The following is a 25764-nucleotide window of genomic DNA, read 5'->3' as shown; positions in this document are numbered from 1 at the left end:
TTGATTTATATCCAGTGCTTTATTAAACATAAATAATCTCATAAGAGGAGAAGTAAACACGTCCCCAGGCCAACAGAGTACGTGTGTGTGTGTTTATGAGAAAGAGATGTGTGAGGTCCCTGATCTGTGCTCTGAGGGAGTGGTCAGTCAGGCAGGGCCTGGGCCAACCAGTAAGGCAGATGAGGGTCCCTGTCTTGGGGGACTCACTGCTCCTGGGTGCCCCAGGAGATGTAGTCCGGCCGTGTGGCTGCATGATACTCGTCGATGAGCTGCTGCACGATCTCTCTGGATGTGTCCAGCTCGTCAAAGTTCTCCTTGAAGATGTCCTCCTTGCGGAACTGCTCCAGGAAGGCCTCCCGCTTTCGCAGCTTGTCATACTGGCGACAGGTCCGCTCAAAGAGCTTGGGGTGTGCAGAAAGCAGGGGTCACAAAGAACTTCCAGGAACAATATGGCCCCGAGAGCCAGGGAACCAAGGCTGGGCTGTCTCCACAGTAAAAAGCCAGAAGCAGAGCAGCAGGAACGTAGAGAAGTGAGGCACAACCAGGAAAATGATTATGGGAAAATAGGTGCAAACTGTGAGACTCACCGAGGAGATGCTGGTGTGGTTGGCCATCATGAGCCCACTGACTCGATGGGCTGAAGGCAGGTAGGGAGACTTCCTTGACAGGGCCACCTGGATGCTGGCTGGGCCCCAGGGGATGAAGTTGGCCAACTTCCGTTCCCGGATCCTCTGCAGGCTCTTGTGGACCTGGGGAGGGCACAGGCACGATGACAGTAGCCTCCCCTCTGCCCCTGTGGGTTCCGGGGGTGGAATGAAGGGGCCTCCCCTACCTGGGTGGGGTCCACCTCCCCCTGGATGATGTTGAGGATGGCGATGTAGCAGTGGTTGGTCTGGCGATCTCGGCCTGTGGACACCATCACGTTCTTGGGCTGCAGCAGCCGCCTCATGACATCCAGGACCGTGGTCTTCCTCACGCTGGCCACCTGAGGGGAGAGTGGGCCACAGGGGCAAGGCCAGCACTCAGGGCACAGTCCAGAGAGAAGCAGACAACACAAGTCCCCCACCAGACTCAGGGTAGTATGGTCTCTTTGGGGAGTGTCCTTCGATTCAGGTCTATACTGAGCCTCTGCTGTGGGATCAGGAATCTTAGCCCTCCTCAGCTCAGCAAGCTCATGGCCCTGTGCAGGAGCAGAAGCAGACCCCGTACAGCCCACGCCCTGCAGGGAGCCAAAGGCCGAGGGAAGGGGAGAGCAAGTCAGCAAGGAAGTCTTACAGCCTGGGCCAGTCCCTGAGTGCAGAGCCTCTGGGGGCTGCAAAAGGCGGTTCCTGGGGCCACAGGGAGAAGAGAAAGGCCAGCTGAGGGCCTGCTGGGCCCAGGGCCAGCCTGGCCTGACACACTGAGGGCTGCTCTTACTGACTGGTCCGTGGTGAGGGGGGTGTAGCCGGTCATGAGGAAGTGGAGCCGCGGTGTGGGAATGAGCGAGGCAATGAGGCCGATGAGGTCGTTGTTCATGTAGCCGGGGTAACGCAGGGTGGTGGTGCTGGCCGACATGATGGTGGACACCTGGGGACAGGGGTGCCATGTCATGCGCCTTGGCCTGGGGGGCCTCCCTTCCCCAGATGGCACCCCAGCAAGGAAGGGTTCTATTCCAAAGGAGTCCGGGAGTGGGGGCTCACCAGCTGGTTGATCTGGGAGAAGGAGGGGTTCTGGATGTGCAGGCGGTCTGTGGCGATCCGGTTCAGGGCTGTGTTGTCCAGCACCACCTGGGGGGACAGAAGAGGGTGGCAGACTTATGGAGATAGAAAGAACAAGAGCTCTCCCTGAGCCTGGATTCTGAAGCTTAATTTCCCTTGAGCTTCACAGCCAGAAAGACCCATCCAGAAGAGACTCGCACAGGACTGGGGCCCAGGAGGACTCAAAATGGACTTTTTAAATGTGTGAAAATGATGAAATAGACAGGGGGTTGGGGGTAGGGAATGGTAGAATCCAGGACTCACCACACAGTCTGCATTCTGGGTCAGCCTCTTGAGTGTGAGCAGTGAGTTGTAGGGCTGGACCACCACATCGCTCATCTCGTCCTGGTTGGGAAACACTGAGTATGTCTGTACCAGCTTCTTGGGGTACCTGGTGGGGGTTGGGAGAAGAGGGTCAGGGCAACAGAATGGCAGCCTGGTGAACATGGGGCTCCCAGCAACTGTCTGGAAGCAGTAATTCTGGATGGGGAAATTGGTATGGGGCCACAGGGAGAAGGGAGACTTGACTTCTGAAAGTCCGTAACCTCAAAGGAGGAAGGGCAGAAAGACATCTCAGGATCTAGGGTTCCAACTCCAAACTGGTCATACTCCCTGAACCTTTGTCTCTTCATCTAGAGCCCAGATTCTAGGCTCTAGTTCCAACCCCTGGGAGTGTGATCAGGTTCTCAGTCATTGTATCTTGACTTTCCTCACTACAGGAGGGAACAGAAGGACCCTTTCCTGCTCCAGTGAATAGGAAGGTATATCTGGAGGGCCTCCCAGTCACTTGGGAAACCAAGTCCTCCCGCCCCCTCAGAACAGACTTACCTGTCATTCAGCCGCTCTAAGAGGTAGGACCCCAGGCCAGAGCCTGTCCCCCCAGCGATGGAGTGACACAGCACGAAGCCCTGCATGAGGAAGGGGCAGGCAGCACCTAGGTATCCAGTGTGAGGATTTCATACTGGAACCATCCCACAATTTCTTGGACTCTGATCTTCCCAAGCCCTCTCCTCCACTTCCCTCCCAACATATACAGCCTAGGAGATTCTGCTTTGTTTCCAGCAAGACATATGTCCAGTGCAAAGCATACATGGGTGGGTCTTGTACCCAACAGAGGCTTCTAAAGGGTGTTGCTGAGCCTTCCCTATGTCAGCTCCCACTACCATTCCAGAGACACTCACCTCTAGACTGTCACTGCCATCTGCCTCCCGGTCTATGATGTCAAAAATGTCCTCATGTATCTTCTCTCCCTGTACAGACATGGGGAGGGTCAGAGCGGGACAGGACCATGAGACAAGGATTCTGACCCTCAATTCTCCTTATAGCACCTAAAAGTCCTTTTTTGGAGCACAGGGGCCCTGCTTTTTATCTGCATTGAGAAGCAGTACAGCACCGTGGTTACGGGCCAGCACCCTACATCCAGACCGCCTGGGTTCATATATTAGCCCTAGTTCTTCTTAGCTGAGTGATTCTGAGCACGTTACTTAATCTCTCTCTACCTCAGTTCCCTCAACTATATAACGAAGGTTATAATACAGGTCTACCAGCCCTTAGCTCAAATTCTTAGGACCAGTTATGTTTCAGAGTTCAACTATCTCAGAATCTAGAAAGGTAATATGGTAACTATAATGTATACTAAGTAAAACATCAGTTGGGGGTCTGAAGTGTGCTAATCAAATACATTAATATTTCTGCAGTGAAAAGTATGAGTGATGACAATAAGCTGGATAGAAATTATAAAATAGCCTGTCTCTACCGAGATTTGGTACTGCTGCTAAATGAGTTATAAATTGTCTTTTGGTTTCAGAGTTTTGGGGATTCCGGAAAGGCAGATAAGAGACTGTGGACTTGCAGTACCCAGCTCCTGGGATGTTGGGAGGTTTATGTAAGTTAATATATGTAAAGCACTTCTATGGCCTGGCACACAGCACTAGCTGGTGTAGTCGCTTAACAATATTACATAGTTGACTTAGAAAACAGAACTCCCTTCAGCCATCTCTCTCTAGCACTCATACATCCTTGATATGGTTTCATCTCTCTCTGGGAAGTCATAGGGCCTGTCCCAACACAGGAAGGGAGATGTGGGTCCTGCCGGGGAATAGCAAATGACCTGGGAGAATCCGCTGGCCCAGTTGTTGCCAGCCCCTCCTCCATGCTCCGACAGGTAGATGTTCTCTGGGTTGTAGAGCTTGGCATAGGGGGAGTTGAGGATGGAGTGGATCACCCGGGGCTCCAGGTCCAGCAGCACCGCCCTGGGGATGTAGTGCTCATCGTCTGCCTGTCAAGGGGAGTCCAGGAGGGGGCCAAATCAGCTAAGGCCAAGGCCTCCGTCCTCCCAACTCTGGCTCCTGCGTGCCCTCCCTCCTCAAGCCAGCTGCCCTGCTTTCTCTGCCCAGCAGGTTTCCCAGTACCAGGCCGCTGCCCTTCCCTTTAGGACCCCTGGCCAATTCGCTGGGGGCACCTGGTAGAAAAAGACGTCCTTGCGGTCAGTGCCCTCGGTGGCAAACTCCTCCACGATGCCCTCGGGGCTGATACCATGCTCGGCGCACAGTTGTTTCCAGAACTCGAACCCAACTGGGCGGGGTGGGGGAGAGATGGGCGGGGGAGAAAGAGAATATCTGGGTCTGGGCAGGTTCCAACTACGAGCTGGGGGACTGAGTGCCTGAGTATAGGGACAGGAAGTCAAGCCTCAGGAGTCTCCCGCGTCAGAGAAAAGGGCTGTATGCTCGCGACTGGGCAGGGGAGGGCCCCTCGGCGTTGGGCAACTGGACACTGGGTCAGGCATGTCCTGGAGGTGGAGTCCAGGATCCCACAGCGAGATCCCATAGAATCTGTGGAACCCGGCTAGGGGAGGGGCCGAAGGTTTGCTCACTCTGATTGCCGCACTGGCCCAACTGTAGGGTGATGATTTCCCTCGGCATCGCTCCTCACGCACCGGCGTCGCAGCCGCTCCCGCCAGCAAAGCCGCCGCTCACCAGCTCGCTCGCCGCACGACGCAGGCGCCAAACAACTCGCTCCGCCCACGAACTTTCTCCGCTCCAATGAGAACTAAGTGCTGGCGACGACACTTCCTTATTCCTTTGGCTTCAGTCATGCAGGCTGCGCGTGCGCGGCTCCAGATCAGGCGCGAGACGTGTTTTGACGCAGCGTTCTGTCTGGATGGACTCGAGTTATAGTCTGTGCGCAGGCGCGCTGCGGAGGGAGGCGGCCTCCTCCGCCGAATCGCGCATCTGCGCAGTTGGTGTTATTGTGACTGTCGGGCCGCGGCCCCGGATGTTGTGGCTGCCGGGGGGAGATGGCGGAGGCAGAGGTGGTGGCCGCGGCCCCAGGCCCAAGTTCGGGGCCACCTTTCAGGGGCCGCCGCGCCATGTCAGGCTCCTGGGAGCGGGACCAGCAGGTTGAGGCGGCGCAGCGGGTCCTGGTGGAGGTGCTGGGGCCTTACGAGCCTCTGCTGAGCCGGGTGCAGGCAGCCCTGGTGTGGGAGCGGCCAGCCAGGAGCGCCCTGTGGTGCCTGGGGCTGAACGCGGCGTTCTGGTGAGAGAACTGGACCCTCGGAAACCCTCCGAGGCGCGGATTCGTCAAGTTTCTCTAGGGCTCTATCTCTCGCCTCCCCTGTTTTCTTCGCTGCACTGGCTCCTTCCTGTACCTGCCTCATTTGCCTCACCTTCTTCCACTCCTTCCCGCCTGCAGGCTTCGGCACCGCAGTTCGCCCCCAGGGCCTTCAGTTGTCTTCCCCGCTTTACTGCTCCCGCGCCCTCGCCCCGCACACCAGGCGGGAGCCTCCGGTTACATCTTGAGCCGCTAGCAGTGCGCGAGGGCGCCTCATGTTAGCCAGGGAAAGCTGTGTCCCTTGAAGGCCATCGCCTCTCTTCTCTTGTCTGCTCAAATGTGGTTTGAGGACTGTCCCTAGATTTTAGTAGTTATTATTGGGGTAGACGCGTGAGGCGTTAGGTCTTGAAAAGGTATCCAGAGGTGGGATAAGAAAACCGGCTTAACGATCGCAATTAGCGTGTTAGGTATTTCTTTCTTCCACTCTAGAAAGTTTGTGAAGTGTGAGCGTCAATAAGCGCCTCCAAAGCTGCAACTTGGAAGAAGATTATAAGCTTTTGAAGAATAGTGGGGAAATTTGTGAGATTGCACCCGTTTCAAAGCCACTTATCATTGCACCTCCTCCTCCTTGCAAGGAATTAGCGAGGCATCCTCAGCCACGGTTTATAGGCAAGGAAATTGAGGATGTCTAATAGAGTGTGTGAGTTTTCCTGAGCTGGAAAAGTGGGGCTGTAAATATCTTTTAAGAATCTGGATGTGTCATGCTCTGTGAAAATGAACTGCCGCTTCGTTCAGTTGTCATCATCTGGAGTGGACTTGGGTCTTGATAAGATCTGCCAAGCATAGTTTGGATGTAGTCATAACTAGGGAAGTATTATTGATCAAATTCCAAGGGAGCTGAAGTACAGGGGGCTTCTACAGCTGAATGAAATAAGACTGTCCTGGATAAGCCTGAAACAGAACAAAGTGTGTGTTTCCAAGAAAAATTGTTTTTGCTGAAAATAGCTTTGCTCTTAAAATTCTTGGTTTTAAAACCAAAACATTTATTATTCTTTGTCTGAAAGAAGATTTTCAGTGAGCTAGAGCAAAACCAATAATTCCAAGTTCATTGACAGGAAGACACAATGTTTGCCTATTAAGTTAATCCTTTCACAGTTTGAAGGAAACTCAGGTGAAAGGTGTCACAGCAGTATCTGGCATTTGTTTCTTCAAGAGTCTTTAGCAAACCTGATGCTGAATTTTTCCTACAGCATTCTTCATTTGTTTTTGGTGGTGCTTCTTCCTTGATCCCCAGGTACCTACCTACTTCCCTCCTGTTGCTCTCTGTCAGAGACCCTTAACTGTAGCACCTCATTCAGGAATGTTTTCCAAAATGACCTTTTCTTACTTTCCTCCCACCTCCCCATCCCAACTCATAACCCTGGACCATCGAGTCAAAACTTCGTTTCCTACAATGGGATTGTAGTCCTAGAGCAAAAAGTGGGTTCTCAGTAAACCAGTTTGTATCAAAGTTTGGCTGGCTGGTATATAAAAACGTTTATCAGAGAGGAAGATGGGCATGGATGTTAGCTCAGGGCCAGTCTTCCTCAGCAAAAAGAGGACGATTGGCAGCAGTTAGCTCAGGGCTGATCTTCCTTAAAAAAAACAAAACAAAACTTTTATTAGGATTTAAGTGAATCCTGATAAACCAAAGGTTTATTAATGCAAATGGATCAGTAGCACGTATGTTGTTATTTTTGAGGAGGGGACTTTCCACATGCTCCTTGTTTGAGAGAGATTTTTGAAGTGGAATGTGGAGTTGAGGTCTGCACATAAGGAGCAGCTCTGCGTGAGATACATCTTTAAATGTTACAGTTAGGTTTTATTTGCTGGCCCCCAACAGTGTTTACTTAAGTTTACTAAAATGCTATGTTCAGAGTCTCACTCCGATCTCTTTTTCTTACTCTGGGTCTCTGGGAGCATTGTTGTGATTGGTCTTTATCGCTGGCATTTTCTGGTAGCTTGCCTGCTGTGTATCCAGAACACAGTTACTCTTGTTACATTCCCATCATACTGGAAGTAGGTGGGGAGAGAGACAGCAAAATGAAGAGTATGTCTCTTGAAATTGAAAGAGCAGTTGGGTGTGCCATTTATGGAGAGGACTCATACCTGTGAAGGGTACAGCGTGACTGATAGTGTTAGGGCCCCAGAGGCCAGGGTACTTTGACATTGGAGTTCATGGGATTGTTTTAGGAAATGGGCTTCCTTGGAAGGTAGTTTGAGGTTCAAAATGAAAGTTAGACTTCACATTCCAGTAGCATCATATTGAATATTGGTGTTGATGTTTCATTTAGGAATGTCGAAGAGTGTTTAGTTCTCAGACATTGTAAACGTTTGGGAAACATGGAAGGATCATTGGCTCAGGTCTGAGAGAAATCAAATCTGAAGTATTTTATTTTTCTTTCATGATTTGTTTTGAATAATGATAAATCATTAACTGAGGTGTTTTATGTATTTTGAGGTATTAGAAGATTGGATAGGAATACAAAAAATCATCAGAATTCAGGTAGGTAGCTCTTAACTTTCAGTGTCCTATATTCTTAGTCAACTGTACCTGTGAATGTGCCCTCTTACATCTTAAAAAGACAACAACATAAAAGACAAAGATAGATGTAGATGCCTTGCTACTATAGTATTTCAAGGTTTTCACGCTCTTTTTTTCAGGTTCCAGAGAAATTATGGTGATCATATCAGAGATCTTCCAACTTTTATTGCTTCTAGTCATTGATATGTTATTATCTGTAGGATAATAACAGAAATGTCAGGCCTTTCTTTCCAATAGCGTGTATTTTCATTAGCTTCAACACCACCTGTAAATGAGTGATTTGGGGAAGAATAGCTGAGTCAGCAAGAGTGTATCCTGACAGGATCAGAAACGAACCGGTTTGAGTAACTTTTTGGTTTGACTCATACATAGGAGATGGGGAAGGACAAAGGAGCCCTGGAAATGTGTGTGAACTCCAGGCCCGTCCTGCTTCCAAGAGCACATGGTTCAAGGAGGGCTAGATGACTGTGGAGCTCCTGTCCAGTTTTTAACCCTCTGTGATTCTAGATGATCTTTAAAGTAGGGATATTGATTTAGAGCAATCCACAAACTGATTCCCTGTTGAGGTCTCTTTTGGGATCTGCTTTTACGGTCATTAGTCTGAGTTAACCATACTATATTCTAGGGGATGTTATGGAATTTCTTGTTTTCACGATTGAAAAAAACAAGGTGTTTTCCCTCTTAGCCGCAAAAATCCCCCCAAATAAAAAAAATGACCCGAGAAGTGATTAAAGGTATACAACAATTCTGATTTAAAAGGTTAGAATTTGAGTAAAAAACAACAGTGAGGAACAGGAAAAGGAAGGGGGAGGGCCCATTTAGGTAGAGATGTAGTGTTCTGTGAAAAAAATCTACACATCAAATCTCAGATGCAATCTGTTGAGCAGGTGTTTCTGATCATGGTCTTTGGAGAGTTCTTGTTGCTTTTGGTAGCCAAGACGACTCTTGGCAATGAATCAAGACAAAGGATCAAGGTAAAGGATGCCTTGGCTTACTTTTTTTGCCTCTCTTTTGCAAACAGTTTTTGTCTATCCTAACTGTAAGGTTGGATGCTTTCTGTCCGTTAACATAAGGTAGGTCATTAGCAGCTAGCTGGTTTCACTTCTGGTTTTGTGCAAGCAACAACTATAAGGTTGGGTTTTTTTTCATTCTAATTTACCAGTGACTGGCTCATTAACCAGACAGTCACAAGTTCGATACAATAATGGGCTTTCTGTCCCTGTAGGATGGGGTGCTTTGTTCTGAAGTACCACTGAGACAAGCTTACTCTGCAATAACGAAGGAACCCGGAAACAGTATCTGCTGTGAAAATAGACATGTGATCTTTGTTTTGTTTATGACAATGTAAACTTCATAGCACATTCTAATTTACCCATGCTGTTAATGAGGATTCATGGTATAGTCAGCCTCCAAAAAATTGTTTAGTTTTCGAATTTCTCATGATTTTTCTGGACACCAGAGTGTTTTTCCAAGGGATATTTTATTTAGACTGATAATTAATTGGATTTTAGCCACTAATAAAGGGGATGGACAGTTTACAAAAGGATGAAACCAAAAAATAATAAATCAGTGGATATATAAAATTTCACTCATCAGTAATAAAAAATTCTAATATAAATGGTAATGAGTTACTGATTTCTGCTTATTAGGTTTTTTTAAATGGTAGTATTTTAATTCTAGGGAAAATAAGGAAAAACTGGCATATGGTTGATAGGAATATAAATTCAGCAGCCTTTCTGGAAAGTAATTTCGTAACATGTATTAAGATGCTTAAAAAGTTAATACCTTTTCAGGTGCAGGGGAAAATGGGGAGTGATTGCTAATGGGTATGGGTTTCCCTTTGGGATAATGAAAAATTTCTAAATTAAATAATGGTGTTAGTTGCACAACTCTGAATATACTAAAAGCCATTGAATTAGATAATTTAAAAGGGTGACTTTTATGGTATGCAAACTGTATCTCCATAATGCTGTTACAAAAGAAAAAGTTAATGCCCTTTGACTCAATAATTCCACCTAAAATAATTAATCATAAGTAAGGACAAAAATTTATGCTCAGTGATACATGGTTCAGCTTTATTACATCAAAAGTTGGAAACGTCTTAGTTCAGTTAGGGAAAGATGTAAAAGACTAACTGTATATATGTATGATGGAATCATTTTTCGTTTTTGATGCTTTTCTGGTGATACAGGAAGGCATTTATGTATTCTTAAATGAAGAAGGAGGTTTTTAAGCCAGGTATGCCATATACTTCCATGGAGTTTTTGTATGTGGATATTTTTTTAATGAAGAGAATAACTTCTGTATACACTTTGGGGTATGTATATGAATAATGGGTCATTTTTTAAACTTTTTATTATGGAAAATTTAAAACAGATAAATAGACAAAATAATATTATGTACTACCATATACTCAGCTTTAAAGATTGTCAATTCATGGCCAGTTTTGTGTCTTCTATACCCCAATTCTTTTCCATCTCATCCTTTATCGTGTTGAGGCAATCCCAGATGTCATATCATTTAATCTGTAAGTTTATCAGTGTGTGTCTCTGAAAAATAAAGACTTAAGAAAATACACTATCATTATCACATGTAAAAAACTAATGATTCCAGTTAATGTTCAAATTTCCAGTTTTCTCATAAATGTCATTTTGTGTTTTTAAAACATTGTTTGGGTTAGGATCCAAATGAAGTTCACATGTTGTGACTGATTGCTTTTTTTACTTCTCTTTTACTCTTTTGGTTCCCTTTTAATCTTTTTTTCTCTTTGCAGTTTATTTGTTGAAGAAACCAGTTTGTCCTGTAAAATGTCCTACACACTGGATTTTGCTGATTCCATCCCCATGGCTTAATACATTCCCTGGTGCACTGTATTTCCTGTAAATTGGTAGTTGGATCTAGAGGCTTGATCAGATTCTGGTTCAAAAAATTTATTTTTTTTTGGCAAGACTGTTTCATAGATGGTGTACTAATTTCATTTTTCTTTTCTTTTTTAATTATTACATATGTTTTCTAAACTTTCTCCAAATAAACATGCTTACCTTTAGGAAAAAAAAAAAAAAAGATAATTGAGAAAAAATTGATCATGAGCCCACAATGGGTAGAAGAAGTAATAGGCTATGGGCAGTCCCCAAATTGAATAATTCACATGGGAATATCCAGAGTTGACTGCATTTTCTGTTGTTTTTGCTAAGTTGGGAAGTTCTCATGCTGACTATAGTTGCTGAAAAATGTTTTGCATGTTGTCTCATCAAACTTGTACACTGTTACAGCTTCATGTGATTTTTTGGGCCTGCATGAATAGACATTGCAGGACTAAATTAATCCAGAGAAATCCTGCCTTATTTTCCTCCCACCCCTTACCTATCCCAATCTCAAAAATACTTTATCTTCAATTATGTCTTGTTCTTGCACATAGTTGCAGAGTTTTTTTACAGGTGGGTTTCCAGGTGACCTCCATAAAATGACAAGCATAGTGTGACCCCAGTATATCCCAAACACTTCGATCTGAGATTGATATTCTCTTTTTGTTCAGGAATTTAGTATTAAGGCCTGGAACGAAAGGAGCACACACTTATCCATATTCTTATATATTTGATAGACCCCTAAGAGAACACTGATATTAATTGTCTAGTTACCTTGGAGGGGTCAACTCTAGTGGTTTGAAGTAATCTTTTCATTAGTTAAGTTTTTGTCTATATGAAAGAAGCTATTTCCCCAAGAAATATATATATTTTTTGGTGTGGAAGATTGGCCCTGAGCTAACATCTATTGCCAATCTTCCTCTTTTTGCTTGAGGAAGATTGTCCCTGAGCTAACATCAGTGCCAGTCTTCCTCTGTTTTTTGTATGTGAGACACCACCACAGCATGGCTTGATGATCAGTATGTAGGTCTGCACCCAGAATCTGGACCTGCAAACCCCAGGCTGCCAAAGAGGAGCACATGAACTTTGCTATGCCACCAGCCCAGCCCCTCAAGAAATATTATTTTATACCACACAGAAAAACTCTTCTTCCTCTGCAGGAACTTCTTCAACTTCCTGCATTGGCCTGTTCAAGAAAAGGTTAAATCTGGTCTTAAAATTGATTTATGGACCAGGATTAATCTTGTTCAAGAAGGTACTCACTGTTTTAGCCTTCATGACCCAGAAAATACACTTTTTAAAAAAAAAATTCTTTTGAAGAAGAAGATTACTGCTGCCAATCCTCCTCTTTTTGCTGAGGAAAACTGGCCCTGAACTAACATCCACGCTCATCTTCCTCTGCTTTATATGTGGGACACCTGCCACAGCATGACTTGCCAATCGGTGCCATGTCCGCACCTGGGATCCGAACCAGTGAACCCTGGGCCACCAAAGCCGAACGTGTGAACTTAACCGCTGCGCCACTGGGCCAGCCCCTAGAAAATACACTCTTTGTAAAACTCGTTACTGGTCCACCTTCATCTGCGGGATAAAACAAGTACTCTTTGTCATAAAAGGCTCTTCATGGTCTGACTCCTGCCTCTCTCCCCATGCTCATCCCCTCCCTCTGTTTTTTACGGTTCAGTTCTGTCAAGCTACTTGTCAGTTCCTTGAATATATCATGGCAGCTGACTGTTCTCCCTATCTGAATGTCCTCTCCTTCCTCACAGCCTGCTTTTTTTTGCCCTGTTTTCTCACTATTTATTTTTCAAATCCCAGCTTAGATGTCCTTTTCTTTGTTATCATTACCTTGTCGTGTTATATTGAAAACACATGCAGACATGTAAATACACTTGAGAGTAAGGTCCATGTCTTTTTTCGGTAACTGGTTTGCTTACTACAAGGCCTAGGCATATAATAGGCAATCAATAAGTGTTCATTAAATTGAGTTGAAGCATAGTTGGGGGCTATAACAGGCTACTAAAATAGTCCAGGTCTTGGAGAAACAGTATTTTTATTGCCATCATCTTTAAAAAGCTGACCTTTCTTAGGAGAGGTTAATATCCTTTCCTTACCCTGGTTTCTCTTTGTGTGAGTATTCATGATCTGGGAAGTGGAGATTGCAGACAGTCTGGATTGCCTCCCCAGAGAGCCCTTTCAAGTGCTCTGGAGAAAGCAGCAGTCGTGCCACATCCTGCTGCTGGGACATGGAAGCAGCAGCACTTGGGAGCAAGAAGCTCTGGAGTCCTTATCCTTGGCCTTGTTAAATTTGCTTGTTTTGGGGGGTGATGAACTGACTTTGGAGAGAAGATTAATGGCCTGGGACAGCTCTAGAGGCTGATTCTGTTAAACTGCTTTCACTCTTTAATCTCATATATAATTACAGTATCCTTTAAGTGGTTGAGTGGAAAAATTGAAATAGGGTGTCATTGGACTGGATTTCTACGTTCTTGTTTACTTCCATTCCTCATTGTTTGTATAGTTTTTAAAATTTATAATATGGATTCATGTTTATTAAAAACAAAGTACAAAAATGTCTAGAGACAGAAACTAAAGTTCCTCTCCCAGTCCCTGTGTGTGTATATGTATTTGTACATACACAGAGATAAAGCTTTTTTTTTTAATATGATAAGGATTATACTCTTAGTATCATTCTGTGATTATGTCAAATCATTAGGTCACGTGTTGAGAAGAGATCATTTATAACCAACCCTTGATCATCCTTACCCTTGTTTTTTTTTTTAATTATATATTTCATTTATTTATGTATTTATCCATTTCTTGGTGAGGAAGATTGTCCCTGAGCTAACTTCTGTGCCAATCTTCCGTGTGGGATGCTGCCACAGCATGGCTTGATGAGCAGTGTGTAGGTCCATGCCTGGGATCCAAACTCACGAACCTCAGGCCACTGAAGTAGAGTGCACTAACTGAACCACTACACCACTGGGCCGGCCCATCCCTACCCTTATTTGATCAGTTGCTGTGATAATAGCTAGTAACACTTCCACATTGTAAACTTGAATAGAACTATGTGTTAGGCATGTATTAGGTGCCTTGTATTTTCTTGTCTCTTTAGCAAGATCAAGTGTGATATTTTTATAGGTGATTATGCGTTGTTTCTAATACCTACAAACAATCTTGCAAGATTTGTTATTGTTAACATCACTTAAAGATGAGGAAACTGAGGCTTGAAGAGGTTAAGCTAATTTATTGAAGGTCACGTGACTAAAAGTGGCTGTTCAGAGAATCAAACTCAAGCCAATCTAACTTTAGAAGCCATGCCTTACTGCCCTGTGGAACCACCTCTCTGGTTAACGCATTCAGCTTCCCTCTAGATCTTAGAACAGTGTTTCTCAAACCATCTGTGGTGAGGACTAGTGTTGTTTTCCCCAATCTGTTGCAAGTCAATACTTTTATAAAATACAATATAAATGCATTACTAGAAAAAATAAGTTTTAAAAGGCATAGTATTGCTTCTCGGCCTTTTGGCTAAGATCAAATGTGGTATCTGTTCTTACCCGTTTAATATCTGATATGTCTTCTATCCGAGGACAATATATTAACTGGATTTTTGGAGCAGGGAGATGGAATAGGAGCTTGCTCTGTCCACTCTGCGCATTGACCTGGTATTGCAGTACCTCCAGGAACGGTGCACCCCCTTGGGGGCATTTAAAAAAATAAAAATAAATTTAAAGATGTAGAATATGCAAGCCTAAATGTATCCTTATATTAAAAATTACTTGGTCAGATTGCTGTAAGAATTTCTAAATGCTTACTTTCAATTTCTATACTTACTTCTCCACAGACTGGTAAAATGAGCTTGTGGGCCAGCTCTGGACTACAGACACTCTGCAAGGCACTGCCTTAGGGGCTTTAGGGTGGTGTAATATGAACACTTAGAAGAACTAGTTTTTTGTTTTATAACATTTTATTGTGAAAGAATTTAAATATGTACAGAGGTAGAATAGTATAAATGAAGAATCCCATGTACTCATCACCCAGCTTCAGCAATTATCAGCTCATGGTCAGTCTTATTTCATCATCTTTCATACTCTTTCCCTTGTCAAACTGTATTATTTTGACACAAATCTTAGACTTCGTATCATTTTATTCCTATATATTTTAGTATGTATTTCTAAAAGATAGAGACTCTTTAAAAACATAACTTCTATAACATTATCACACCTAAAAAAATTAACAATAGTTCCATATCTTCAGATATGCTTTCTGTTCAGATTTTCCAGATTGTGTGTAAATATCTATCTATGGTTGACTCTTTCCAGTAACTAGCTTTTCCTTCATTTTATTAATATGATACATTACATTTATTGATTTTTGTATGTTGAACCACCCTTGCGTTCCTGGAATAAATCCGAAGAATGGTCATGGTGTATAATCCTTTTAATCTGTTGCTGAATTCAGTTTGCTCGTATTTTATTGAGGATTTTTGCATCTATATTCATAAGGGATATTGGTCTGTAGTTTTCTTTGTGTCTTTACCTGGCTTCAGTGTTAGAATAATGCCGGTGTCATAAAGTGAATCAAGAAGGGTTCCCTCTTGAATTTTTTGGAAGAGTTTAAGAAGCATTGGTGTTAATTCTGAAGTACTGGCTTCTAGACGTAGCTTCAGTGCTAACTTTCTATGTGACCTTGACCAAGTCATTTTACTTTTTTAGGCCACAGTTCCTTCATCTGTCCAACGATTGAATTAAATGCTCCTTAGTTCATCTCTATCAGTTTGTAGCCCTACACTAGGGTCTAACTTGGTAGAAAAATATTTGCTTTCATCATAACAACTTATCAAACTTGAATTTCTCCCTGAAATTAATGGAATCACAGAGTTGAAAGTTCAAAGAGGCTTTAAGAGTTTATTTGGTTTAGTCCTCTGCCTTTACAGAAGCAGATTCTTCTCTCTGCCCCATAGGTAAAATAACTGAAGTTCAGAAAGTTTAAGTGACTTTCCCAAGGTATGTAATTAGGACTTAAGTCTGTATACTACAGAACCTGTAGTATGCATATGGTCTTTGCTGAAATTAGCTTAACTGGATAATGATCTTTCTTCTGTTTTCCTTCTCTATAGGTTCTTTGCACTGACATCCCTTCGTCTTGTGTTTTTACTTGCGTTCAGCTCAATGATCGTTGTGTGTATAGATCAATGGAAGAACAAAATCTGGCCTGAAATAAAAGGTGAGTTTGGTAGTATTCAGAACAATCTGAACAGGAAATGGTCTTTCCTAGAATTTTTACCTTTAGTTTTGGGAGTTTATGAGGAAGTATGTGGAACTGGGACTGTCTTTTGATGTCTGAATTATTTGCTTTAGGAGACACTTGAAGAGTTAGCACTCCATCTGTAGTTCCGCCCTTCCCATTGTTACTAAGCTCAGGAAATCTGTATCCACCCCCTGAGATGTTCTTACCCTCGTAACTGGCCTGAGGAATAAGTAGTCCTTAGGTTTTTAAAAATAATTCTCATTGGATGCTACATCTTTTCAGAGGCGGTATCAATTTGCCTCTTAGGAATTTCTTTTAAATTGTTTATCTGCAAAGCACTAAGCTAGGCATTATGACTCAGATAAAGTACTCTAAGATACGGTTCCTCTTCTCAAAGATTATACATACTTAAGCATAAGAAAAGTTAAATGTCAGTTATGGAACAGTACTGGAGATGTCACGGTGCAGTATGTGATCAGTATGTTTGTCATGTATTTCAGCCCAAGCTCAAGCCTTGAACAAAGCAAAAGATTTGGACAGGTGGAGAGAAAAGTGTGTTTCTAGAGGGGCCAGTATCTTGATTAGTCTGAGGAACCAGAAACTGCAGAGCATCTTCTGAGAGCAAGGAATTGATCATTTTCTTGGGAATGAAGAGGTCATTAAAAGGAGTGGTAGGAAATAAGATTTAAAGTATGTTGGGATTAGATTTTATAAGGCTTTAAAGTTAGGCTTAGAAATTTAGACTTTAAACTGTAGGTGATGGGTGGTCATTGAAGATTATTTATTAGAGCTACACGCTGAGATGATATTAAAGATTAATTTGATAGGGGCTGGCCCCATGGCTGAGTGGTTAAGTTTGCACGCTCCACTGCAGGTGGCCCAGTGTTTCGTTGGTTCAAATCCTGGGCGCGGACATGGCACTGCTCATCAAACCACGCTGAGGCAGCATCCCACATGCCACAACTAGAAGGACCCACAACGAAGAATATACAACTATGTACCGGGGGGCTTTGGGGAGAAAAAGGAAAAAAAAATCTTTAAAAAAGATTAATTTGATAGCATTTTACAGATGACAAGGAAGGAGAAAAAGAGGAAAGGGGGAGACCTGACAGGAGCCCAGGGCAGTATCTGTGTGAGAAGTAGTTAGAGAGGTGTTGGTGGAAACAAATGATGGATGGCCTAGAGGGCTGTGGAGAAGGAAGACACTTCAAGACTGATATGTAGGGGGTTAGAAGAGTAAGGGATAAAGGCCAACTCTGGGATTTCAAAGCTAGGAGAGTAAGAGATGGCATTACAGTTAGGAGATACAGGCAATGTCAGGCACAGGCGTCGGTTTGGGTGGGGAGTGAGAGCAAGGAAAATTGATGTACGTTTTGGACATGTTAATTTTGAAGTGTTGGCAGGATATTCAAATCAGAGTATACAGATTTTAAATACATTCCCATCCTATTTTGCAAAGACTTGAAGGAATCATGTAGTTCATACACCTGTCTTATGGCTAGTGAATATCAAAAGACTTTCATCATTACTTGTAGTTAATGGGTCTCTTTTTAAAGAGAATAGGCAGATTTCTAGGGTTGTGTAGTTATGACATGCCTTGGTAACCTGGTACATATTGATGTGTAGGTGCAACTCAGACACACTTCAGGGGTGGGATGGACCATTTTTTGTGTGCACCTTGGCTCTCAGTTGTAGTAATTAGAAGGGACCCTAATGCTCCATTTGGATCCTTCCCCCAACCTCTGCTGGAAAAATGAGCAGGCAACAGCCATCATTCCCTTGTCTGCAGTTCCCTAACTCTGGCAATATAACATGGCGTCTCCTTTTTATTGGCTATTATGTTTTCTTTTCCCCAAGCCTATTAAAACTTGAGCTGTCAGACCAACAGCCTAACATTTTCATGTTTAGTTTTCCCTACCAACTAATGCTGGTGTTTGTTTTAATATTGTAGTGCCAAGAGCCGACGCATTAGACAATGAGAGGTATGGAACACTAATTAAATCCCTTTTTGTTGCTCTGATTGATTCTCTTGTTGTAATATTCTGGTTACATGTTGTTAACCCCATGTTCTGGACACAAAGCATAAGCCGAGAACCTAGTCAGTTCCAAATAATCATTTTAACAAATCCTAAAGTTCAGGCAGCAGTGTGTTGAGATGGCTAGTGTCCTCTGATATTTACAAGAGAAGTTTATGAAAAAGAAGCATTACAGTGCCCCATAACCTGACATGCCAGGGAATTAGCTGCCTTATTCAGCCCTAGTGTGAAAACTTAGAGGCAAGTTACTTCCTTTGTCTCCTGGCTTTTATACCAGGTCATTTAGTGTTTTCTGTGACCTCTGGCTATTTAAAGTTCCTGGTCAGAAAACACATTGGTTCCTGGCAGCAGCAAGCCAAAGATTCTTCTTGTGTGTCACAGCTCCTGCTTTCATTTCTCGGTTCATTCATCCCATATGTTTGATCCAAGGAATTTTCTCTGCTGTGGTTTATTTTGGTTTTGTTTTATTTATTTTTTCTCTGAGGGGCACATCCACTGTTGCCTCCCTCTCAGCAGCAGTGGTGTCAGACTACTTTCATCCGTGGATTGCAATCACAGTGCATTGCAATGGTCTGAGTGCACGGAAGATGTTTCTAAGCACAAAGGGCCTTAGAGCTGGTGGCAGGTTTACACACGTGGATGGGGCTGCTTGCATATAGGGTGGAGTTGTCAGAACAAGTTTGCCCTCCTAGTCGCTAAATTCAAGTTTCAACCTGGTGAGCCAAGAAGAAAGTCATGCTTCACCTCCAGAGCACCTAGGCCAAGCCACTCCCCAGACCCTGTTGGAACCCAGAACGATTGACTGCCTGCGTAGCAAGATGGGGGGGACCCTCAACACCCTCCTTTCACAGCTCCCACTTCTCTCTCCCTTAGCTGGGGCTTTGTGCACCCTCAGTTGCTCAGCGTGCCCGAGCTCTGCCACCACATAGCTGAAGTCTGGGTTAGTGGGACCATTTTCATAAGGAATCTTTTGCTTTTCAAAAAGCAAAACCCGGGCAAGGTAAGAATCTTCCCTTTCTCACTTTCATTTCTGGCTTCTCAGTTAAGTTTATGCTAAACTGAAACAGCCCTTTTATTACATATCCTCATTCAGGAAAGGAAAGACCATGATGTTTGTAGAGACAAAGGGAAGTTGTAGGAAGGGGCTTCTGACCAGCCACTAGGACTAAGGCAAGCGCTTGAGGACCCCTCCTTTGAGTGCTTGCCACTTAGATTAGGCCATCTTCCTGCCCCAGCATGGGAAAGAAAGCTTGCTTGTGTGCATTCTGCGTCATATTAAATATGTGATAGGTTGTTGGGGTTTTTTATTATTTTTTTACTTTGACTAAAAAAAACCACCACCACCACTTGCTTTCAGAGAGAATTTTTGGCTAAGTCCTATTCAAACCAATTTCCCAGCATGAAAGGTGCAGCCCTCTGGGCTTGGCCATGTAAAAGGAGTTTGAATAGAAGTGGACATCCACCTTTTCCTACCAGAGTCACCACTGGATGTGACAGTGGCTAGGTACATTTGTCATTCTGACATGTCCATGCTTTACTCATAGGTCATAAAGAATCATTTCAATCACATCTCCATCTTACCCTCTGTCCCTACCCTAGTCCCCTGCCATGTAGCAGAAACTTAATACTATTTCCTGACTCCCCCAGTTCTGCTTGCTAAGCTGTGGGATATTGACCTTTTTGGCCGTCTTGGGCCGCTACATCCCTGGGCTCCTGCTGTCCTACTTAATGCGTAAGTATGGTATATAAGTTCTTCGATGAGTTTACCCTACTTGTAGCTTTTCCAGCCACAGCTAACTCTGGGTCTAGGGAGAGGACTTTTATATTTCAATTCTCTAGGAAATGACCTTTTTATATTTTCATGACTTGTTTAGTATCTTGAAAATATCTTTCTTCTTACGTGTAGCAGGCTCTCCACTTATACAGTCCTTTTCTTATAGTGTCAGCTTTAGAAACTGATGAGGGTCCACTAACATATATTGTATTCCCACCATAAAGGGCTGTCTGTCCCTATTTACGGAGGGAACTTAGAGTTAGTGTGTTGTATAACAAGAACACAACTCTTAGAGGATCCTCTACTGGGTTCTGTGTACCCTGGATCACTTTCTTTCACCCTGGAGCCTAGTTTTGTAAAGTTAGTTAGGTCCTCTTGGCATAAACTCTGCTTGCTTGGGGCTGGAAGTACTGAGTAGTTATGGCTGTGGCCATTATGTATCAGAAACTCACATGATTTGTTGTGTGGTTTCTGAGGCATTGTTACCGTTTGGCCTTGTATATGGCTCAGTGACACCCATATGCAAGGTACTACACTGCTGCTTCTTCCCTCAGTATATCAGCAGCACACTCTGCTGTGCACATCCCTGTAGGTGGCTGTAGAAGTCTCTGCCCTCCAAAACCCCCTCAGGTAGTAGGGGAGATTAGTGAAGATGACCAGCAGAATGAAACAGAACTGTTCCTCACTAAGTGTCCAGGCCCTAAGGACATAATAGAGGGACAGTTAGGATTGTTTCCTGCAGCCCCTTTTCCAATTTGCCACTATTCCCATTCCTCAGTTGTCACTGTCATGATGTGGCCCCTGGCTGTGTACCACCGACTGTGGGATCGAGCGTATGTACGACTGAAGCCAGCTCTGCAGCGGCTGGATTTCAGTGTCCGTGGCTACATGATGTCCAAGCAGAGAGAGAGACAATGTAAGTGTCAAGGGGAGGCTTCCTTCCACTTGGGCAATTTGGGGAAGAGAATGAGAAGCCTGTAGGTCTGACAAAATGGGTAGGTCCTTGAAAGTGGGAGAAGTAGGGGGCTGGTTGGTGTGTAGGAGGTAGTAGGTAAAAGTGATATTCTATTCCAAGGAAATCTATGCAGGCTTACCAGAGTTTCCCATTTGGAATTCTAGACACTCCCATTTTAAACAAATCTGAGAAAAGTTCTCCCAAGTTGAACAAAAGACAGTGAAGATACATCCCTAGTGTTTGCTGCTTTTTATGAAGCACTGTCCATGTGTCCAAGCACTGTGCTGGCTGCTTGCATACATCATCTTATTTAACCCTTACAACAACCTTGAGAAGAGGGGGCTATTGTCTTCCTTTTCCAGTTGAGGAAATTGAAGCTCACAGCCAGTAAGTGACAGAGCAGGTCTTTTAGACTGTTAAGCCAGACGTCTTTCTCTACTGAAAGCTGCCTTCCAAAGGGAATTCAAAACCGCTGCCTCAGAAGCCAGACGCTTACTAGCCCAAGATCCTCCAACACACGAATAACACTCGTGGGAACTTTTTCCTCTCTTCTGTGGTCTGATTGGGTTGGGTGTTTGCTTAAGCCATGGCCTGCAAAGAGTCCTGCATTGGTCACTAAGGCCCAGCCTCCCCTGGGGCAGCTGGTTGAATAGTATCAGTCCTTAAGAGTCTGATTTAACCAAGGTGGGGCCATCTCCCTTTGCCCTCTCTATGATAGTGTCCACTTTCTACATTGACATCCGGTCTGCCCCTAGCTGATCCTGGGAGTTGTTGACAAGCCTGGTAGTTGATCATATGACCAGAAAAAAATGATGGGGGGCTGGTGGAGGGAGGGATGTTGGAAGAAATTTTTCTCTCCTGTGTTACCAGCTTACCTTGCCACTTAGGCTCAGCAACCCTGCCCTCAGGCATTGTTATGTAGGCTTAGGGCCATAGTCAGAGGGGTTCGGTCTCTTATGTTATGATCTTATGCCTTTGAAGTCCAAAGCGGGTGGGGAGTTCCCTTAAGGGAAGGCATCAAGGCCTTCTGCTCTTTCCACATAGTGCGCCGCAGAGCCCTACACCCAGAACGTGCAATGGACAACCACAGCGACAGCGAAGAGGAGCTTGCTGCCTTCTGTCCTCAGGTATCTTGGTTGTGGAACTGCACCACTGGCCAGTTTTCTTTAGCTCCCTTTTAACCATCTGGCACCTCACATTTAAGCAGTAACCAGGTTTTCAAGTTCACTGTGGGCTCTCTAAAGCCTCACCCTCTTACCCAACCAGAGCAGCAAGGAGAGAAGCCAGTGTCATATTGGGACTTTGTACCTAGATTTCAATTTGAGCCTGGTGATCAGCACACTTTCTTGCATGTCTCCTTTTAACCCCTACCATCATGGCAGAACTTCTGGAACTGGTGTGATCATCTTGTAAACAGCCCAGCCCACCTTAGGTCGGGCCATGTGTGTGTCCTGGCCACCTGTGAAAGTATACTCTCCATTAATTATTTGTTTAAGAGTAAGTGGCTGGTCAACTCCGAAGACTTCTTCCTTCCTGTGCTCAAGATGGATGAATAAGAGTGTTTTCCTTAGGGGAGCAGCCTAAAAGGGGTCAAGATTTTGACAAAGTCCTCATCCATGTCTGATTCCGCTGATGGCCTTAGGGTAGCCTTTAGGGCCTGCTAATTAGTAAAGCTGTAAATGGGGAATAGCACCTATTCCTAATGGCATCATCTCTTCAGACTTGTTGGTCTTTTCTTTTCCTAAGCTGGATGATTCTACTGTTGCCAGGGAATTGGCCATCACAGACTCTGAGCACTCGGATGCTGAGGTCTCCTGTACAGACAATGGCACATTCAATCTTTCACGGGGCCAAACACCTCTAACAGAAGGCTCTGAAGGTGAGGGGAACCTTGGACTTGAGTTATGGCTCTGACTGTTGCCTCTCAGCTTCCCCGGGCAGAGGGGATTCTGCCCCTCTCCTGTTTTTTCTCTTTTTTTTGAGGAAGATTAGCCCTGAGCTAACTACTGCCAGTCCTCTTTTTGCTGAGGAAGGCTGGCCCTGAGTTAACATCCGTACCCATCTTCCTCTACTTTATATGTGGGACGCCTACCACAGCATGGCGTGCCAAGCAGTGCCATGTCCGCACCTGGGATCCGAACTGGCGAACCCCGGACTGCCGAGAAGCAGAATGTGCAAACTTAACCGCTGCACCACCGCGCCAGCTCCCCTCCTCTCCTGTTTTTTGAGCCGTGGATCAGGTGGCAGAGCAGCCTTAGGGAAATGGCTACAGCCAGGATGGCACTCTGCTCTCCTTGAAATCCTCAAGGAAAGGATTTTACCTGTGCCTTAGTAACCTCAGTTCTAGGCTCACTGGGGGCATGGTGGAGGAAAAGACAGGGAGTTCTCTGGCCAGTAGAGATCGCAGCAATCTCTAAGTGGAGGGGGAAAGCTGGCAGGCCCACGGGTTTTGCTTCACCCTCATAAATCCAGGGTGAAAAACTGGTTACATGGGGCTGACTTTATGGGGCTGGGGCACAGGAGGGCCAGGCAGTTGCCATGTCTCAGACACCCCTCTATTCTCCCAGACCTAGATGGTCACAGTGATCCAGAGGAATCCTTTGCCAGAGACCTTCCAGACTTCCCTTCCATTAATGTGGATCCTGCTGGCCTGGATGATGAGGACGATACCAGCATTGGGATGCCCAGCTTGATGTACCGTTCCCCACCAGGGGCTGAGGAGCCCCAGGTACCGCTTGCCAGCCGGGAGGAGGCTGCACTGCCAGAGCTCCTGCTTGGTGCCCTGCCTGCAGGATCCAACCTCACCAGCAACCTTGCCAACCTGGTCTCCCAGGGCATGATCCAGCTGGCCCTGGCAGGGGCCTCCCAGCCAGGCCCTTCTGGCCCACCTCCCCGGAGAGCAACAAGAGGCTTACTCCAGGCCCCCAGTTCAGACCTGGACACTGATGCTGAGGGGGATGACTTTGAACTCCTGGACCAGTCAGAGCTGAATCAGCTGGACCCTGCCAGTTCCAGGAGCCACTGAGGCAAAGACTCCTTTTGGGGGACACTGTGGTTTAGCATTTTTTTTCCGCCCATCCCACTTAAGGTGAAGGGGTAAAGGAGGAACCCAGGTCCCATCCCCTGAGTTATATTTGTATGCTGGGTGGCCTGGCTGATGCTCAGAGGCCTATTGAGAGAGGATACTCACTCCCCTGCTACGAGCTGGCTACCCATTTCTGAGCTCAGTCACTGAAGTGAGAGTGTGCTCCCCCAAGGGAGGCTTTCTCCATCAGGATGGTACTTTTGGGGAACAAAGTAGTCAGGGCTATTGGTTCCCCTTTGAGGGGGTGCTGCTGTTTGCTTCTAGGTATGGGTGCTTGAGGGCCCTCAGTGATAGAAGAGCCCTTTCTGTTCTGCCTCCTTTCCTCACCTCCCTAGAGCTCCAAGTCAGGCAGCAGCTGGAAGAGTTACACTCTCCTCCTCCTCTTTTGCTAAGCCATGATTTGATTTGTCTTTTTCTAAGCAAGCTTGTCCTTTGGTTCTGCAGAGCAGGCTTGCTCCCTCTGCCCCAGCCCATCCTCATTTCTTCAGGCCTAACCCCCAGTGCTCCAAAATATTGCTTGTGAAATTTAAGAAATGTGAACACGATGTGGGGGTGGGCCTCATCTACATTACCTTGGGCCATGGGGACAGCTGGCTGGGAGGGTGAGTGTCTCTATATCTCATGGTCTCACTGAATCTTCTGGAGCTGCCTGGTAATCTTTGGTGCTGTTAACCCCTGGCTCCATTTGACCATCAGCCTGAGCAATGAGCAAAGCAATACCATACCATACCCGTTTCCATATTCCTGTTCCTTCCCCTGCTCCTCCCTTGGAGAAGCAATAATTCCATGGGGGATGTCAAAGTAGCACTTTACAAATGGCTCAGTGGCATTCATCCCAGGAGCCACCAGCTCTTCTTGCACCAGCTATTCTCACTTCCTGTTCAGCTCCTTTAACACTTTTATTTTCAACTGCTTCCCAACTTGGCAGGGCCCAGTTAGCGAGAAAGTGTCTGTAATCTGCAGAGACCCCTCTAAGGGGTATCTGTTCTACTGCCCCTAGTAAAATCATGTGAGACAAAAACTGAAAATAGTAATTAGCGCTAAACCTATGCCAGCCTACAGCCCCTCTCTACCTCCCCAATCAGAGCTCAAACTACACTCTTCTATCCTCTTTCCCTCTGCATTAACCCTTTGCTGATCCTCAGGGACCACTCCCCCAACATCCCCATGCCTGGGTGAGGGATGTTGGACAGAGCCCGTTTCCGTGTGCTGCAGGTGGGATGTGCTAACATGTTTGCTCTTGGCTGATGGACAAGGTAGAGGTCAGGGAGTGAAAACAGTTACCAGTGAGAAGGGAGAGGAGCTAGGTGCCTGTTTCATAGTCACTTACCTTTGTGTGAAGGTTAGGGGTAATGGCATCCCCCACTTTAGGATTCTCAAACAGACTTTGGACACCTCTCACCTCAGAGCCCAGATGTCTTACAGGTGAGCTCTGATGTGGGAAAAAAAGGGAGGGTGTGGGAAGTGAGTGGGATTTTGTGTGTTTGCAAGAGTGTGTGTAGCTTCAGGCCTTGGGAGTTGGCAAGAGGGGGGGAAGGAAGGAGAGCAAAATCTTTGGAAGGTGTTTCTTGTACCTGGGGGATCCTGCTCTGCATCTCCTTAGTCCTCCACTGTGAACTGGGGTGGGGATACGAGTGGGAGGCGTACTGGGGAAATAAATCTTGTATGAGAACAATCTTTAAGAGACTGATGTTGAATGGTGTCCTACTCTTGATAGGTCTTCCTTGTTAATCTGAGATGTAAATTAATTTGAGGAGGTGACAGTCTCAGAAGAGGAAGTCCAGGTGTGAGGGACCACTTGCCCATCCCTATTTTTCCTTAGGGTGTGAGGCCACTTCCCTTCCCCAGGAGAGCCCAGGCATAAGCATAAGTGGCACTTTTGGCTAGCATCTAGTTTGCAGTTCCATCATTTCTAATTCTTTGTGTGTGTG

At 45.3% G+C, this 25764-nt stretch overlaps 2 protein-coding genes and 1 non-coding gene across 3 annotated transcripts; 2 read left to right on the top strand and 1 right to left on the bottom strand.

The window, feature by feature from the left end:
• On the bottom strand, window positions 1–4850 carry TUBG1 (tubulin gamma 1). The gene is made up of 11 exons (XM_014833524.3): window positions 4609–4850; window positions 4198–4310; window positions 3847–4014; window positions 2918–2986; window positions 2565–2644; window positions 2001–2127; window positions 1680–1766; window positions 1417–1566; window positions 833–985; window positions 588–749; window positions 1–401 (listed from the first exon to the last, which is right to left on the bottom strand). The coding sequence occupies exons 1-11, from the start codon at window positions 4655–4657 to the stop codon at window positions 204–206; spliced, it is 1356 nt and encodes a 451-aa protein (XP_014689010.1). The 5' UTR covers window positions 4658–4850; the 3' UTR covers window positions 1–203.
• Window positions 4811–25510, top strand: RETREG3 (reticulophagy regulator family member 3). Its single transcript, XM_014833523.3, has 9 exons — window positions 4811–5270; window positions 15853–15959; window positions 17935–17965; window positions 18893–19019; window positions 19667–19751; window positions 20572–20709; window positions 21793–21875; window positions 22495–22627; window positions 23316–25510. The coding sequence occupies exons 1-9, from the start codon at window positions 5032–5034 to the stop codon at window positions 23771–23773; spliced, it is 1401 nt and encodes a 466-aa protein (XP_014689009.1). The 5' UTR covers window positions 4811–5031; the 3' UTR covers window positions 23774–25510.
• LOC123276532 (U2 spliceosomal RNA) lies at window positions 14242–14432 on the top strand. Its single transcript, XR_006513037.1, has one exon. It is a non-coding gene; the product is annotated as a U2 spliceosomal RNA (small nuclear RNA).
• Window positions 25511–25764: the final 254 nt, after the last annotated feature.

This window comes from Equus asinus, chromosome 13 (genome assembly GCF_041296235.1).
Source record: "Equus asinus isolate D_3611 breed Donkey chromosome 13, EquAss-T2T_v2, whole genome shotgun sequence".
NCBI classification, from domain to species: domain Eukaryota; kingdom Metazoa; phylum Chordata; class Mammalia; order Perissodactyla; family Equidae; genus Equus; species Equus asinus.
This window is presented reverse-complemented; position numbering and strand designations above follow the sequence as displayed.